Source organism: Biomphalaria glabrata, chromosome 13, assembly GCF_947242115.1.
Source record: "Biomphalaria glabrata chromosome 13, xgBioGlab47.1, whole genome shotgun sequence".
Lineage (NCBI taxonomy): Eukaryota > Metazoa > Mollusca > Gastropoda > Planorbidae > Biomphalaria > Biomphalaria glabrata.
The window spans coordinates 10,905,692-10,921,795 of record NC_074723.1 but is presented as its reverse complement, the minus strand read 5'-3'; the positions used below and the strand labels follow the sequence as shown (position 1 = coordinate 10,921,795).

Genomic DNA, 16,104 nt, shown 5'->3' with positions numbered 1-16,104 from the left:
TTCTTGATCAAAAGCTGAATTTTAAACGTCAGTGCATAAAACAGAAATTATTTAAGCACAACACTAGGCAATATAAAAATATTAGCACACATTAAGAACTTAGTTTAACACTGCGACACTTAATTCTGGACTAGACAAGTTTATCCAACCCGTCGATGGTAGCCATCAACTACCGTATGAACTACGCATGCTTAAAAAAGCAAGAATTGTGGGATGTCAAGTTCCGGATTTGTCGTCTGCTAGCATCCAGCTTGGCATCCTTAGAAACAAACTTTTCTGCATCACTTTTTTAGAGTTTGTCTCAAATAGGTATGGTTACATCTAAATCTAGATTTATAATTGTCTGAGTCAAAATTAAAATCGTCTTACACTAGATTCGTAGACAATAGTCAATAGTATACAATACACCCAGAGTAACTCACTCAATCACTGGAAACTGTAACAATTAAGTTATGAACTGAAGAAGTGTAAGTTCAATTAAGTTGAGTGTAACAGTGTAAGTGTAACACTTCTGACTTCACTTTAGACTTTAGAGTCTTAGACTACTTAGAGACAGCTATTAGTAGTATTAGAGTAGTTTAAAAAAATTATGCTATTCGGACACCTATAGGCCCAAATTTGAAAGTTTGACTTTGACAGCGCATTATTTGACATGGTTCGACATAGTCATCATAGAAAAGAAAATGAAGCATCGAAATCTTCTTTAGTTTAACTTACGGAGAATAATAACTTAAATAAGGATGACTACTTATATTTGTACCCCTAACCGGGCTAACCTATATTTATTATTATATTTAAGGTCAAAGAGGCAGTGTCAGTGTGTGTTTTCATTTAATTCGGAAAAATTTGACCCACATTATTTGATTTCGTACACAATAATTTATTTCAGACAGTCTCTATATTTAGGCATCAATAAACTCAGATTTTAATTCTATATTAACATTAGCTAAATTTTAAGATCCCCAGGCATACCCCATCACATGAAATCATTGATTGATTAAGACATTAAGATGTTTTCAAATTATGCATAAATACGTACGAACACAAAAAATAAAAATATGAACATGTGTACACTTATTCTGCCTAAATTAGGTCATTAGGATTTCTATAGTCTAGATTATTGATTATTCTAGATCATTGATGTAGTCTGGACATCTATAGACTCTACATGACCACATATAATAAAGTATATTCAAATAATATTGCTATCCTTATTATGCCTTACATATATATTTAAATTATGTTCATATGATGCCTTAATCTAGATCTATAATAGAGTATAGAGACTGCATGTGACCTACATATTTTGCCACAACTATCCCAGGCATAACCATATTGTCTGCTGGTGGTCAATTTAGATTTTCTTTTTTATTTGCCATCTTTGTCTGCGTCCTAAGCATCGGATTCCCTTTTGGTCTCAAATGTGTATCCCGTGCCCTTTAGAAGCGACCTCCAGCTGTCTCATTCTAAAGCTGCATGCAGCCTGGTGCTCTCTACTATGTCAGTTAAAGCAAGTAAGGGGCTAAGCTAGTCTGTAAAGCTAGTCCATTGGGCACCTCTGTTACGTTGACCACCTTTCAGCTCACCAAAAAAAGACTGCTTTTGGCATATATTTGTCCCCCATTTGGGATATGTGCCTTGCCCAACGTATCTATCAGACCATAAGAAGTCCCTCTCTACTGTCCATAGATCTATATATTCACACTGAAGCTGTATGCTGATTTATCGGCTTATGTGTTTAACTTTAAGATATAAATCTAGATCTAGAGCCTAGTATAGATCTAAAGATCTAGAATCTATTATTTATGGACCCTTATAAGAATAGGTATTCTTTCTATTTGCAAATCTTTCAATTTGATTAGTATTAAACCAGCTTTTTTTTTTTGTTTTATGAAGAGAATTTAATTTATTTAGATTCAGTTGGTATTAAGTTTTTCAAATTTTTTAAAGATGCTTATATTATAATTATATTTTAATGCTATTTCAGAGACCATTGATTGGTTGGTTAATGTCATTTTGCTATCTCTAATTAAATTAGTAGATCTAGATCCAATTTTTACTATAAACAATGACTTTTAACTATAATTATATTAAAACTTGATATTACATTTTTAACATAACAGGATATCAATTTTTGAAAAAAAAAAATCTACAACTAGATCTACAACCTGATCAGCTTAAATATGGAGTGTGAATCAAAAATATCAAGCAAAAATGTTAAAAAGAGTTTTTCAGGTATATTTATATCTAGATTAAATTTGTTTTATGGATTAGCTTAAGAAATTATTTTGTTTCAGGTGTTCTTTCATAATGGAAGATTATTACATCCTAGCCAAAACTCCAGAAGGTTGTCAAGGGAGAGTCTACTAATTTAATACTTAATTGAAAGAGTCATACAAATAAATAAGTGATTAAAAAACACTTATTATGCTCACTTTTCCATTACCTGAAATTTTAAATTCTGGTCATTTATTTTATTTTAAATGAACTAGATGACTACTCTACTAATTATCACCATTATCAATCTTCAGTGATCTAGATCTCTCAAAAGATATATAATCAGTTAATCATGAGTACTCCTATTTTATTGTTTTTTTTTAACAAGTGACTATCATTTAGTAGATTCTATCTGTATGTTTCCAACATTGTAGTTTAATTAAATTATTTTTTTTTTTATACTTGTATAGAGAGCTTCAATAAAGGTGTTCACACATATTTATAACAAAGATATTGATAGTTTCATTGGCGTCACTAGGGACTGCAGACAGCATCAGGTGACACCCATCAAGGGATGATACCAAAATGGGAAAAAAATATTTTGTGTGTGTGTGTTGATTGTGAAGAACTGTTGGTAGCTAGATTTTCCCAGATACTTTTATGTGTGAGATTCCAGCTAGATGTCCAGACCATCACATTTTATGTTCTTAATATCACCTGCTAAATGTTAAAATAGTACTTTCACCTATGTACCAGAGACATGTTTTTATAAGCTGCTTTAAAGCATATAACTTTTGAGTTTGAAGCTTTTGTAATGTATGCTAGGCCAAATAAATTTGAGTGATAGAAGTTTAAGTGAGGAGAAATTTAAAGAGCACTTATCAAGTTTTGAAAAGTGGAAAATATAGGCAACTGAGATGAACTCCAATTGGTGACAAGGCAGGGAGACCTAGGTCTCCCGTAGTGCCCTGGTAAGGAACTCTGCTGTTTGGCGTAGTGCCTCGTAGCTTCCATACAAATTTAGTAAACCACTAGATACGTCCTCCCGCAGCTCGCGGAGCTGCGGACACTCTTGCAAGACGTGCGCCACCGTCTCTTCTGATTCCCCGCAGTGTCGGCAACGGGCATCAAAATTTGGCCGGAACCGGGCGAAATACGCACCTATGGGGCAGTGTCCCGTACGCCACTGCGCTATTGTTGTTTGTTCCGACCTTTTTAGCCTCCACCACGGGTCCTCTCGATTTGGGCGGCGCATGTGCTGCCAGACTCCCCTGGCAGTATTGGAGTCGCTTGGTTAATCAATTTGACCAATAGAAATACAACTTAACATACAATAGCTAACATTTCTGACTAATCACATTCACTCCAAAAAGAAGGTTGCTGCATACTTGGTTTTCCCCGAGCCAGCTGAAATCTTGCCAACAAACCTTGAGCCATATATAGACAAAGCGTACGTGACAGATATCACAGTTTCTAGAATAGTGAAATTAGTCATATCATTGCAACATTGAAGATGATTATTCATATTAATATAGTTGCTTTCTATGAGATGGTGGAGGTTTTCCAAATGTGACTAAATAATAAAAGAACAAATTGTTTTAGGACTTTTCTGTTTAAAAGTGGAAGACAGCTGAGGCCCGAAAATCTGGTGTATTTGATTTGTAGTTGTAAATCCTTAATTGAATATTGATCAACTAAGAATAAATTATTAACAAACAAAAAAAAAAATTAAATTAATACAAGAAGATTTATTAAGTATTTCTCTATCCATATCATGTCAGAACAACCTCTCTCTCTCCTGTTTCACCATCATTCAGTTGATGTTTTATGTATCAACAAAACAGGCCCATAACATAGTCTTGCTGAACAGCATTACTATTATTAAGCCCATTACAGGTAACTCAATGACTTTTTTGTACTTGGAAAATTATTACACAGTAGATACAAGGGGGGTGCATTTCTGAAGCTCAGATTGCGACAAAACATTTGATGTCAGTGTCCTTACAGAGGCCATGCCTAGCTATAATGTGGGGAGCACAATACTCAATTTTTAAATTTTTTTTTTGTTGAGGAAAGTGTTACAAGTAAAAGGTTGAGAAACACTGTCTATGTGTTGTAGAAGTTCTTTATGACTGTTCTGAAAATGTACACTCCAGAGGCCTATCATAAAGACTATTTCCAGCTGTCTGTGGTTTTGTCTTTTATTGGGCAGATCTTGTTTAGATTTAATTAACTTTTGGTGAAGTAATTACCAATATTGAAGCACATGCAACTTATCTAATCTATACAAAAGCTTGGCATGTTTTGCTCAAAATGGTATTTAAAAGGTTTTTGTTTTTATTTTCAAATCAAAACAATTTTTAGGACTTTAATAATTTACATTTTAATAATTACTATTAATAAAATGTCATAAACAAGGAAAATTAGTTTGTATAAAACATTAAATGCAGACCATATTTCCTACCTGTATTATGTTATGAAAAGTAGCTCTTCTATGTCAAATATTGTAGTTTCATATGTCTAGACTACTGTCTCCCCCATATCATCCAAGTCCTGCTGTAACTTGATTAAATCTATATAAAGCACCAATGAACTATTTCCCTACGAACACACAATTTTATTATATCTTCCTTTACATTACACCCTGTCAACTCTAAAAAATAGTACACACTTCTATCATTCATTCCATTTAAGCTATATAAGTAAAATTTTATTATACACACACACATTTGTCTATAACATTATTGAACTTTTGTGTATGCATGTGTGTATTTGTCCATTATGTTGGTTGTGGTTTGGGTATGAAGTGACACAAAACCCAGTGGTGCTGCTGGTTATCATTATATAACTTTCTTATTTTCTTGTGATAGGTTCCTATAATATATAATATAGTGGCTGATATATATATATATATATTTATATATTTACAGTCACAAAGATTTATTATTCTTAGTCTAGATCTATTACAAATTTCGTTACTAGATGGATCCAAACTAATTGATACAATTGCACTTAAATAAGCTTTGTTTTGCTGTCACACAAAAATTTTTTTTTCTTGTTTTATAAATTAGTTTGCTGAAATAAGTGTCTGTGTTACCATTTTTATAGATAGACATTTTATTATTTTCTAAATTATGAATAATCTTGTTCACAGCGCCTATTAAAAAAACAACAAATACGCTTGAAGAATGCAGTAAAGGGCTATTCAAAAGTGACAATGTAAAAGTTAAAAAGTCAAAGGTACAATTTAAAGTTTTGCTTTAAGTCAAATAATTTTCAAAAGATTTTAAAATTTATTATTACCAAAGATTGTGAAATAGGCTATAATTTTTTGTGGTGGATTATTTTATTTGATTATCATGGGAATTATAAACAATTATAAGAAATCTTTCTATAAATATATGAATTTATTTTAGGATAGAGTTTTGGTGTTGTAAAGTGCATATTATTACCTTATGCTGACTTGATGCATTCAAGGCAAATATATCCCATGCTTTTAAAAAAATTTTCAATAAAAAAAAATTACCTCCAAAGTTTCAAGAAATAAAAGTGGGTTTCCATATGATTATAATTTATTAATAAAAAATTATAATTATGCATTTTTTTCTTTCCAGTGTTTGAAGAAAGATGAGAATGTTTTAGAGTTAAATAAAGAAAATATTGAAAAACCTTCAGATAAAAGTGTGTCAATTAAACACTCTAAACAAATATTTACTTGTGAGGATGTGAAAGGTTTTTCTTTTATTGTTTCTTTTTTTTTTTATTTAGATAGCATACTTTGACTAATTCATTAACTTTTTATCTTTTAATTAAATTGGCAACTCAAAATCTAAGATATATTTTTAAAATCCAGTTCTTATAATTAATTTTTTATTATTTTCATAGAAGTATTTAGTAATAATTCTATTTATTTATCATTTTATCTACCTTTCTTTATTGTCACACACATCTTTCAGCTGTTAGATATCCCATTGGGTCAATCTATGACTTATACCTTCATTAAACACCTTAAACACCTATTTATATTGTTATTTTGTCTACAGTTAAAAAACAAAAAGGAAATATTGTTAAAACACCAAAACAACTTAGTGATTCTGATTATGAGGAGATATTCAGTAATGTCATAAATGATACAGGTAGCAGCATTGAAAAAGTAACCACAAAGAATGATTCCCCTTTGAAGAATAAAAGTAAGCTATATTCATTTATTGTTATACAAAAAAATAATAATTGAGAAATATGCTTGTAATAAAAGCATTCAAAAACTGTCATACTTTTAAAATACAAATAAGATGCCCTTTGGCTGCCTTTACCATCACCTATCCCTTAGTCTGTTGGGGCACCATACAACATTTGTTGCAAGTCTTTCTCCATTCCTTTTTTTTGCTTTGAATAGAATCTTTTTCAATGTTCTTTTATGTTGTCTTATCTTCTTATCTTATATAATACAGACGTTACTTCAAAAAAGAAGATGATTACGGCATACGCGTCATGCATATTAACCAATGACAAATTCTGCCAAGTCACTGGTTTTCCTGGCTAGCTCAAGCAACCCATTCCATGCTCTAATAGCACTAGGGAAGAAGGAGTATTTGTACAAATTTCTCCTAGCAAATGGGACGAGGAATGTGCCTCCTTTATCTTTGTGTCTTCCGGAGTATTTTATTAAATTTTGTTTTTGTATTTGAAGATTATGGTTCAGTGTTTTATGTATAATTGCTACTTTACTTTTGAGTCTTCTGTCCTGAAGGCTTTCTAAATTTAGTGATTTTACTTAAGGTGTTACTCTGGTTAAATGTGAATATTGGTTTGTTATGAATCTAACTGCTCTATTTTGTGTCTGTTCCAGTTTCTTTATGTTTTCTTGAGTTGAGGGGTCCCAAACGGAGGATACATATTCTATTATTGGCCTAACCAAGGTTAAATAACATTTTAGTTTTATGTTCTTATTTGGTTTATAGAAATTTCTTTTAATAAACCCTAATGCTTTGATTTTTTTATAGTTTTATCAATATGTGGATTCCATGACAGATTTTCATTTATTAAAACACCTAGGTATTTTGCGTTTTTAGTCTGTGTTACTGGTTTGCCATGAATAAGATAAGTGGAATTAATTTGTTTTAGTTTTTTTGTTACTCTTAACAACTGACATTTTTCTGGGTGGAAAGACATGCTCCAATTTGATTCCCATTTCTGTAATTCATCTAATTCTCTTTGTAAAATATATGTGTCTTGTGTTGTTTTTATTGTTCTATATATTATGCAATCGTCTGCAAATAATCTGACTTTTATTCCTGAGGCAATGCAATTTGGTAAATCATTTATGTAAATTAAAAATAGTTGTGGACCTAAGACTGTTCTTTGAAGTACACCTGAGTTTACTGTTATTGGTGTTGATTTAGAGCCATTTATTATACATTTTGTTCTCTCCCTATCAGAAAATCTTTAATCCACTGATGCAATGGACCATTAATGCCAAAATATTTTATTTTTTTAAGCAAACTATGGTGGTGAACTTTGTCAAAAGCCTTGGAAAAATCTAGTAAGATAGCATCTATTTGTTCACTATTATCTAAACCTTAACAAACTCACAAGTAAACTCTGCACTCTATCCAGAAGAAATGAAGAAATTAATTGTAGATAAAATAAATGAGAAATGGACGAGCTCCCATCCAAATCACAAGAAAGATGACGCTTACTATAAGCTATCCCGACAAGACCAACGACTAATCTTTCGACTCAGGACCGGACACAACAGAATGCGACAACACATGTTCCGGAAGCTCAAAATTGGAACCAGTGAAATCTGCCCATGTGGAGTATCACCAGAAAATGCCGACCACGTCCTCCAAAACTGCTCTCTCTACCAAGAGGCCCGTATAAGACATTGGCCCCAAATCACCTCAATAGAAAAAAAACTATATGGAGAGCTCCCTGATTTGGAAACCACTGCGCAGTTCATCTCATGTATTGGTCTAGTCATATGAACACTCCAACATAACAATGAGAACGATGAAGAAGAAGAAGAATCTAAACCTTTTGAAAAGTCATCAATTAGTCCTATTAGTTGTGTTTCACATGATCTATATTTCCTAAAGCCATGTTGGTATGGGGTGAGGACATTATGTTTGTCTAAGTGGTTTATGATGTTGCTACATATTATGTGTTCTAGGATTTTACATGTGATGCTGGTAAGTGATACTGGTCTGTAGTTTCCTGGGTCAGATTTTTCTCCTTTTTTAAATAGGGGGGTGACATTAGCTTCTTTCCAGTCCTTTGGTACTCTGCCCTGGTTAAGCGATGCCTGAAAGAGTATTTTGAACACTGGGGCTAGCCATTCCTTTCTGTGTCTGCCTCTTTTTTACAGGTACTTTTCCCTGAAGGAAGGTCCTATGATATGGCAATGAAGTTTAAGTTTGCATTTTTTACTCAATTGATTTTGTGATCTTGTTTCTAATGTCCTCATTTGTGATGCAGTATTTGTAGGATCCTTCTATTGCATTGCTAGTATCCTAATCTCTAGTTCTGCAGTTAGCATCTGTCAGGGTTATGTTAAGGCCTTAGCTCGTTTGCCCGGGCCCCTGACATTCAACCAGGCACCTTCGTGCTTACAATAAATAAATGACTCACTGGTAACAATGTAAATATTTAATGATATAAATATAAGTATGATGACAAACTAATGGAGTAATGACATTGAATTTGGAACATTTTAATACTGTGAATTTATTAATTAAATAATAATTATACCCCTTGCTGTCCCACACGTACACATTAATGTTCGAAAACACAACACACTGCTGTCTTTAGTCACCAGCGTAGACTTCCAATTCCAAGCTAACTCCCTGTAAAGACAAAGTAAAGACAAACTAAAAAGGTCTAGTAGACTATCACTATGGCATCGAAACAACTGCGAAACGCAGTTATGCCTTAGATACTCACCCTAAACAGGGGAACACAGAAGAATCTCAACAAACGTTACACCAGCAGAACAAAAACTCTCCATCAACTTACAAGCAAGGCAACAAAAAGAAAGTGCGTTCAAAAATAGTGCACTTAATACACATTGGTGCTAGAATGCCATAATCTACGCACCGACATTCCCCCTCTCCCCCCAAACTGGTTCTTACAAAGTATGGACCAGTTTCCGTACCTCAAACTGAAAGAAAAGTAAGAAGATATCATTGCAACTACAAGGTAAGCACATCCATCTAGGAAAATTCATCCGCATTAACATCACTCTTCCAAACATAACAACTTAGAAGAAAAATTACCAATGACACTTTTTACCGAAGTATCCACATCACACTATGAACCATTCACAAAATCACAATCTACCAATCAATCAAATTTTAAATGCATAATCAGCAAATTAATGTCAATAATACTAAATGCAACATAATATCATCTAACATAAAGTGCAAACATTTTCAAACAACAATGTATACATTGGAACCATAAAATGCATAAGACATGTATTAAAACAATACATAAGTATGTAGCTCATGTAGCTGCATATTGGAAAGTCTATAGCAATCTTGAACACAGATCAGCAAGCAGATTGTCCTCCCCTTTGACATGAACAACATCAAAAGAATAATCCTGCAACATCAGCGCCCATCTTGTAATACGTGCATTGGTAAAGTTAGTGCTCCTAAGGTAAGATAAAGCCTTGTGGTCAGTCTGGAGATGAAATTTTTTTCCGGCCAGATACCTGTCCAATTTTTTTTATTGCATATACAATGGCCAATCCTTCCCGTTCAATGATAGAATACTTCTGCTCCCGAGGCAACAACTTACGGCTCACAAATTTTATAGGATGCAACATACCATTCACACACTGGCTAAGAATGCCAGAGATCCCTTTGTCTGAGGCATCAGTCTGGAGATAGAACGGTAGAGAAAAATCAGGCAAACGAAGAATAGGATACTTACATAGACAGGCCTGTACTCTCTTCAATGCCTCCGCACACTCACAGCTCCAGTCGACTCTCATGGATTTTCCACGACGTAATAATTCCGTAAAAGGAAAAACTAAATCCGCGTGTTTTGGTATAAACCTACTGTATTAGTTAATTAACCCAATCAAACCACGAAGTTCCTTTTTTGTACTTGGAGTCTTAAATTCCAAAATCTTTTTCACATTACTATGATCAGGTTTGACAACTCCCTGTCCGACACTATGACCTAGAAATTTTACATTAGTAAAGCCCACCTCCAATTTGGCGGGTTTTAATGTAAATCCATTCTTTCTTAAAGCACTAAATACATTACGAACACTTTCAATGTGCCTGTCCCAGTCCTCACTGAAAATACAAATGTCATCGAAATAAAAAAATACATTTTCTAAACCTCTTAACATGCGCTTAACAATCTTGTTAAAGTGATTAGGAGCACCGCTTAATCCAAAGGGTAAATAATGGAACATATAATGTTCTCCCAAAACTCTAAATGCTGTAAATGGTTTGCTTGTTTCACAAATTGGAATTTGCCAGTAACCTTTAGTCAGATCCAGTAACGTAAAGTACTTAGCTTTATATAGCATGTTGAACAAATCTTCTTGTTCGGGAATTACCTCAGCGGGTATTTCAGTAACATTATTTAATTTTCTAAAATCAATACAAGGTCGCAAAGTTCCGTCTTTCTTTTTTATTATAACAACGGGCGCTGCATAGGAAGAGTCTGTTGGCCCTATAATTCCCAAATCCAACATGCTGTCAATCTCTTGCTTAACTTTATCTCTTAAGTGGATAGGTACCGCATATGGTTTTAAAGTCACAGGTTTCGTATCAACCAATTTAATTTTAAACTCTTCGACCTTGGCTCTACCAGGAATATCAGATATTATGTCTTTAAATTCACTCAAAATGTCATCAACTTGCTTCTTTTGTATAGCATTCAAATCGGGATTAATTTTGACCTGCGTCAACACATTCCCGCCACTCATCTCTTCCGACCTAATCTCTAGCGTTGGGATGTTAGCCATTACATCTTCATTCTCCCCATCCTGCTCATCAACTTCTTCTTCCCCCACAACTGATACCATGTTAGTTGATAAAAGTTCATTTGTATCCTCAGTTTCAACGTTTGAATTGCTTACTTCCTTTACCCTACAGTGATATTTCATGAGTCTGTTTATGTGATACACCTTTATCTTATTTTCTTTCTCAACCACGTAATTGAACTTTGATATTTTATTCACAACCTTATACGGGCCTTGCCAAAACACGGACAGCTTATTGTCTCTGTGTGGCTTGAGGACTAAAACACAGTCACCCTCATTAATGTCTCGTCTAGACGAATATTTATCATATTGCATCTTGTACTTCTTTTTGTTTGCATCGCTGTTAGATTTAGCAATAGTAGTCACCTCTGATAATCTATTTTTTAAATCCACTAAATAATTGAACACATTCTTATATTCAGTTTCTTCTTCAGCATTTACAAATACTTGCTTCAAAATAGCCAGTGGGCCTCTCATTTGTCTCCCATAGACAAGCTCAAATGGCGACAACCCCGTTGTCTCATTAGGTGCCTCTCGGTAGGCGAACAATGCTGCACTAACTTTCCGGTCCCAATCATGAGGGCTATCCTGACATACTTTCCTTAAAAAGGATTTTAAAGTAGAATTGAGCCTTTCTATCATACCATTAGAGCTGGGGTGGTATATAGTGGAGTGCACGGGTTTAACTGAGAAAAATTCGCACACCTGTTTGTACAATTCGGAAGTAAACTGGGGGCCTTGATCACTTAATATTTCTATAGGTAGCCCTATTCTACAAAAAATATTAATTAGTGCCTCAATAACTGTTTCTGTATTTATATTCCTCAGAGGTATCGCTTCTGGCCATCTGGTAGCGACATCTACCACTGTCAAAATATACCTATTCTTATTGTCAGTTATCTCCAATGGCCCAATAATATCTGTAGCAACTTTGTAAAACGGAGTGGTAACAACATTCATTTGGCCTAGCTCCACTCTGTCACAACGACGTGGCATCCTAGCTTTCTGACAAATATCACACGACCTCACAAACTCTTTTATATCTTTATCTAAACCTTGCCACCAGAAAAAATATTTGTAGATTTTACTTTTAGTCTTTCTTAATGACAAATGCCCTGCTAACATACTCTCATGAGCAGTTTTCAACACAATTTCTCTCTTATCTGAAGGTACAACTAACTGTCTTTCTTCCTCACCAAACTCTCCCCTAAACACTCTGTACAATAGTCTATCAAACACTTTATATTCCACACTTCCATTCTTTTTATTATCTACACAATTGTCCACATGTCGCTCCCATAGATCTTTCAAAGACGGATCACTCAATTGTTCACGTAAAAAATCATCACTCGTACCTAAAACATCACGAAAATCTTCCAATATTCCACACTCATTTACAGGGCCACTATCATTCTCTCTATCTTTCGCTGACCTAGTTACTGCTGCGCAATCAAACTCCTGACTCACATTAATATCAACATTCCCAAGAATCAAATCTGCAACAGGATCTTTAAAACAAGCAACCACATATTTCCCAACAATGTAATCCGACTCAATACTTACACACGCCAATGGATAATTCCTCACTGTCCCATCAACAAGCTTTAATTTATAAGTACCAGGAATCATATCTTTCTCACCAACTAATGAACTTCTAATTCCTATAACACTCGAACCAGAATCTTTCAAAACAGACACACTTATCCCATTTACTCTTCCCTTTTCAAACTTCAGCTTACCCACAGACTTATCACGTAATGACTTATCAACATATGAAAAAGTTTTTTTCTTACATGGGGAAAAATACTCATCTCCTTTCCCTAAAGTACAATTTCCACAATTTTGAACATTACGAGGACTACTCAGTCACCTATACCTTACTGGTGGACCTTGATCTCTATTTGTGAAACTGGTTCTATTTTGGTACACCCCATTGCCCCCAGTTCTATTGCTCCTGTAATTAGGTGTAACATAACTTTGTCTCACAAAACTGTTACCTCGGATTCTACGACCACTACCATCAAACTGTCTCTGATAACGCCCTGTTGAAACATTTCTACTGGGTCCTTGCTGATTAGAAAACATCGCAGATGATGTCCTAGATCTATCATCAACATCAGGAACAGAATTAATCATGGAAGAACGCTGAGGACATTCTGCCGATTTGTGGCCACTCCTATTACAATTAAAGCAAATAACCACGTTTCTTTCAGCAACTGGATTTGTATTCATCCCAGGCTCATCACACGCTGCCGCAACATACACTCTGTCTTCCTTCGCAAGCGACACACACCCACTAGCGACCTTAAACCCTTCAATAACATCAATCATATCATCAACTGTGCCTTTCTTACTTATTATCAGTTGCTTGTACACATCTCCTGACACATTTTCAAGTATCCTATCTTTTACCAGCAACTCTTTCACTTCTTCCACAGTCTTGCCTACTTCAGCCATTTTCAACCAATTGTCCAACGCGTTTCGCAGCTCGGTGACAAAACCCCTAAAATCGTTCTGTCGTGGTTTCACCCGGTGGAACCTCTTGCGGCAGGTTTCCGCGTTTATATCCGCATGTCGCAGTAATACAGCCCTCACTTCCTCATAATTTTCATTCAAAAACAGACTGTCCCGCAGCATACAGTTTCTTAGAAAGGTAGTTAGTTTATATGACAAGAGCAATGATCATTCCTTTCTATCGATCTTGCATCTTGTTGCGACGGCCTCAAAGTGTGTTAAATATGCCATCAGGTCATCGTCTTCCTTCATTCCCTGGAAGCTCTTGTCAAGTTTATCTAAAACATTTCTAGGCCGCACCTCTGCCTGTGTTGCCATCCCAGCCGCTGTTGCTGACTTTTCCTTCATTTTTTCTAGTTCCATCTCCTCTTTCCTCTTGAGTTCCTCCCTGGCATCTCTTTCTTTCCACCTTTCGTGTTCCTCACGCTTGGCCTTATCCTCACGTTCAAATCTGGCTTTCTCCTCTGCCTTCGCCTCTGCTTTCAATCTTTCCTCTCTCTCAAATCTAGCCTTTTCTCGTTCAAACTCCTCTTTCTTAGATTTTTCATAGTCTTCTTTCTGCTCAGCCACATACCTCTCTAACCTTTCACCTTCGTACCCCAGAGAACGACCATCACTTATAAACTGGGCAGTAATTGTCAACCTAGTTTCCATGATAAATACAATGTACACTACTTGGCTGTATTATATTTAAATTATATACAATATGGGAACCAAAAAATTTCTACTAATTGTACAAGAGATCAACTAAAACCTAGAGCCTGCGGTTAAATGGCAAAGAAAGAAACCTATCTGTGCAGTATCCCACGTCGGAGGAAAGTGCCTCACTCAGGCCACAGCGTCGAAATATAGTTGCCACAGGACAATCCACCACAATACTAGTAGCCTCAGACTTCAGTAGTTACCAACAGCCACTTTACACTCACGTTCGATTGTTGCCGGGAGCGAGAAGACACTCGTTCGAAGGTGAAGCACAATATAGAAAACAAGAAAATACAAATGCGTTTCAATCTTGCAATACAATAGTTATATAGTATATAGTACAGAATAGTTATAGTGTTATATCACTTATATCAGAAAGGATGTATTTATTTGCTACTTTCGATATACATCGTTGTCAATGGTACACAATTCAATATTAGTACAGTAGATTGTGATGCAATACTATGTAAACAATTATTAGATTGTAGACACTGCTGCTACATAATCAAGTAACTAAAACTTATATAATGATTGAAATTATAGTTCTGTGACTGGTAGTCACAGCCGGACTCGAGCCCCCAACTGTCAGGGTTATGTTAAGGCCTTAGCTCGTTTGCCCGGGCCCCTGACATTCAACCAGGCACCTTCGTGCTTACAATAAATAAATGACTCACTGGTAACAATGTAAATATTTAATGATATAAATATAAGTATGATGACAAACTAATGGAGTAATGACATTGAATTTGGAACATTTTAATACTGTGAATTTATTAATTAAATAATAATTATACCCCTTGCTGTCCCACACGTACACATTAATGTTCGAAAACACAACACACTGCTGTCTTTAGTCACCAGCGTAGACTTCCAATTCCAAGCTAACTCCCTGTAAAGACAAAGTAAAGACAAACTAAAAAGGTCTAGTAGACTATCACTATGGCATCGAAACAACTGCGAAACGCAGTTATGCCTTAGATACTCACCCTAAACAGGGGAACACAGAAGAATCTCAACAAACGTTACACCAGCAGAACAAAAACACTCCATCAACTTACAAGCAAGGCAACAAAAAGAAAGTGCGTTCAAAAATAGTGCACTTAATACACATTGGTGCTAGAATGCCATAATCTACGCACCGACAGCATCCAAGATGCGCAAGTATACAAGTATGTGGCCATGACCAAGGAGCGCATCACACAGGTTATATTGTCAAGGGCTATGACTTTGTCTTTCCAAATTGTTTTGAGTTTTGCAAGTGCTATTGTGGACTGTGCAATTCTGGCTAGTAGTTCTTGTTTGGTTCCTTCATCCTAAACAATTGCTCCAAGATATTTAAAACTATTGACACTTGCCAGCTTACCCTTAAACACTGATGTTGATTTTAAAGACTTGTTGGCCATTGGTCATAATTTTGTGTCTTTTTGGCATTGATTTGGATACCTTATGCTGCTGAAGTCTTGTCTATTCACATCACCTAGTCAACTAACTCTTCTTCTGTCCCTGTAAGAACATCCATGTCATCCTCAAAGTTAGTAATTCTTCTTCTGCTAATGCTCACAGAACCTTTGTAACTTTCAAGAACATCCTCCATTATTCTTTCTAGGAAGATATTGAAAAGAGTTGGTGAAAGTTGGCAGCCTTATCTGATTTTAAACCAGTCCCCT

At 35.0% G+C, this 16,104-nt stretch overlaps 1 protein-coding gene across 5 annotated transcripts in view; it reads left to right on the top strand.

Annotated features, from left to right (window-relative positions):
* The first annotated feature begins 160 nt into the window (after nt 1–160).
* LOC106067594 (putative autophagy-related protein 11) overlaps nt 161–16,104 on the top strand; it is a 30,001-nt gene continuing 14,057 nt past the window's right edge. For 3 of the 5 annotated variants that reach the window (XM_056009231.1, XM_056009229.1, XM_056009226.1), the window contains exons 1-5: nt 161–309; nt 2,124–2,235; nt 5,372–5,457; nt 5,832–5,949; nt 6,261–6,407. In XM_056009231.1, the coding sequence (XP_055865206.1) occupies nt 2,184–2,235; nt 5,372–5,457; nt 5,832–5,949; nt 6,261–6,407 (403 nt within the window). In that variant the 5' untranslated portion in view covers nt 161–309; nt 2,124–2,183. The other 2 variants (XM_056009228.1, XM_056009227.1) reach the window with 2 other exon arrangements.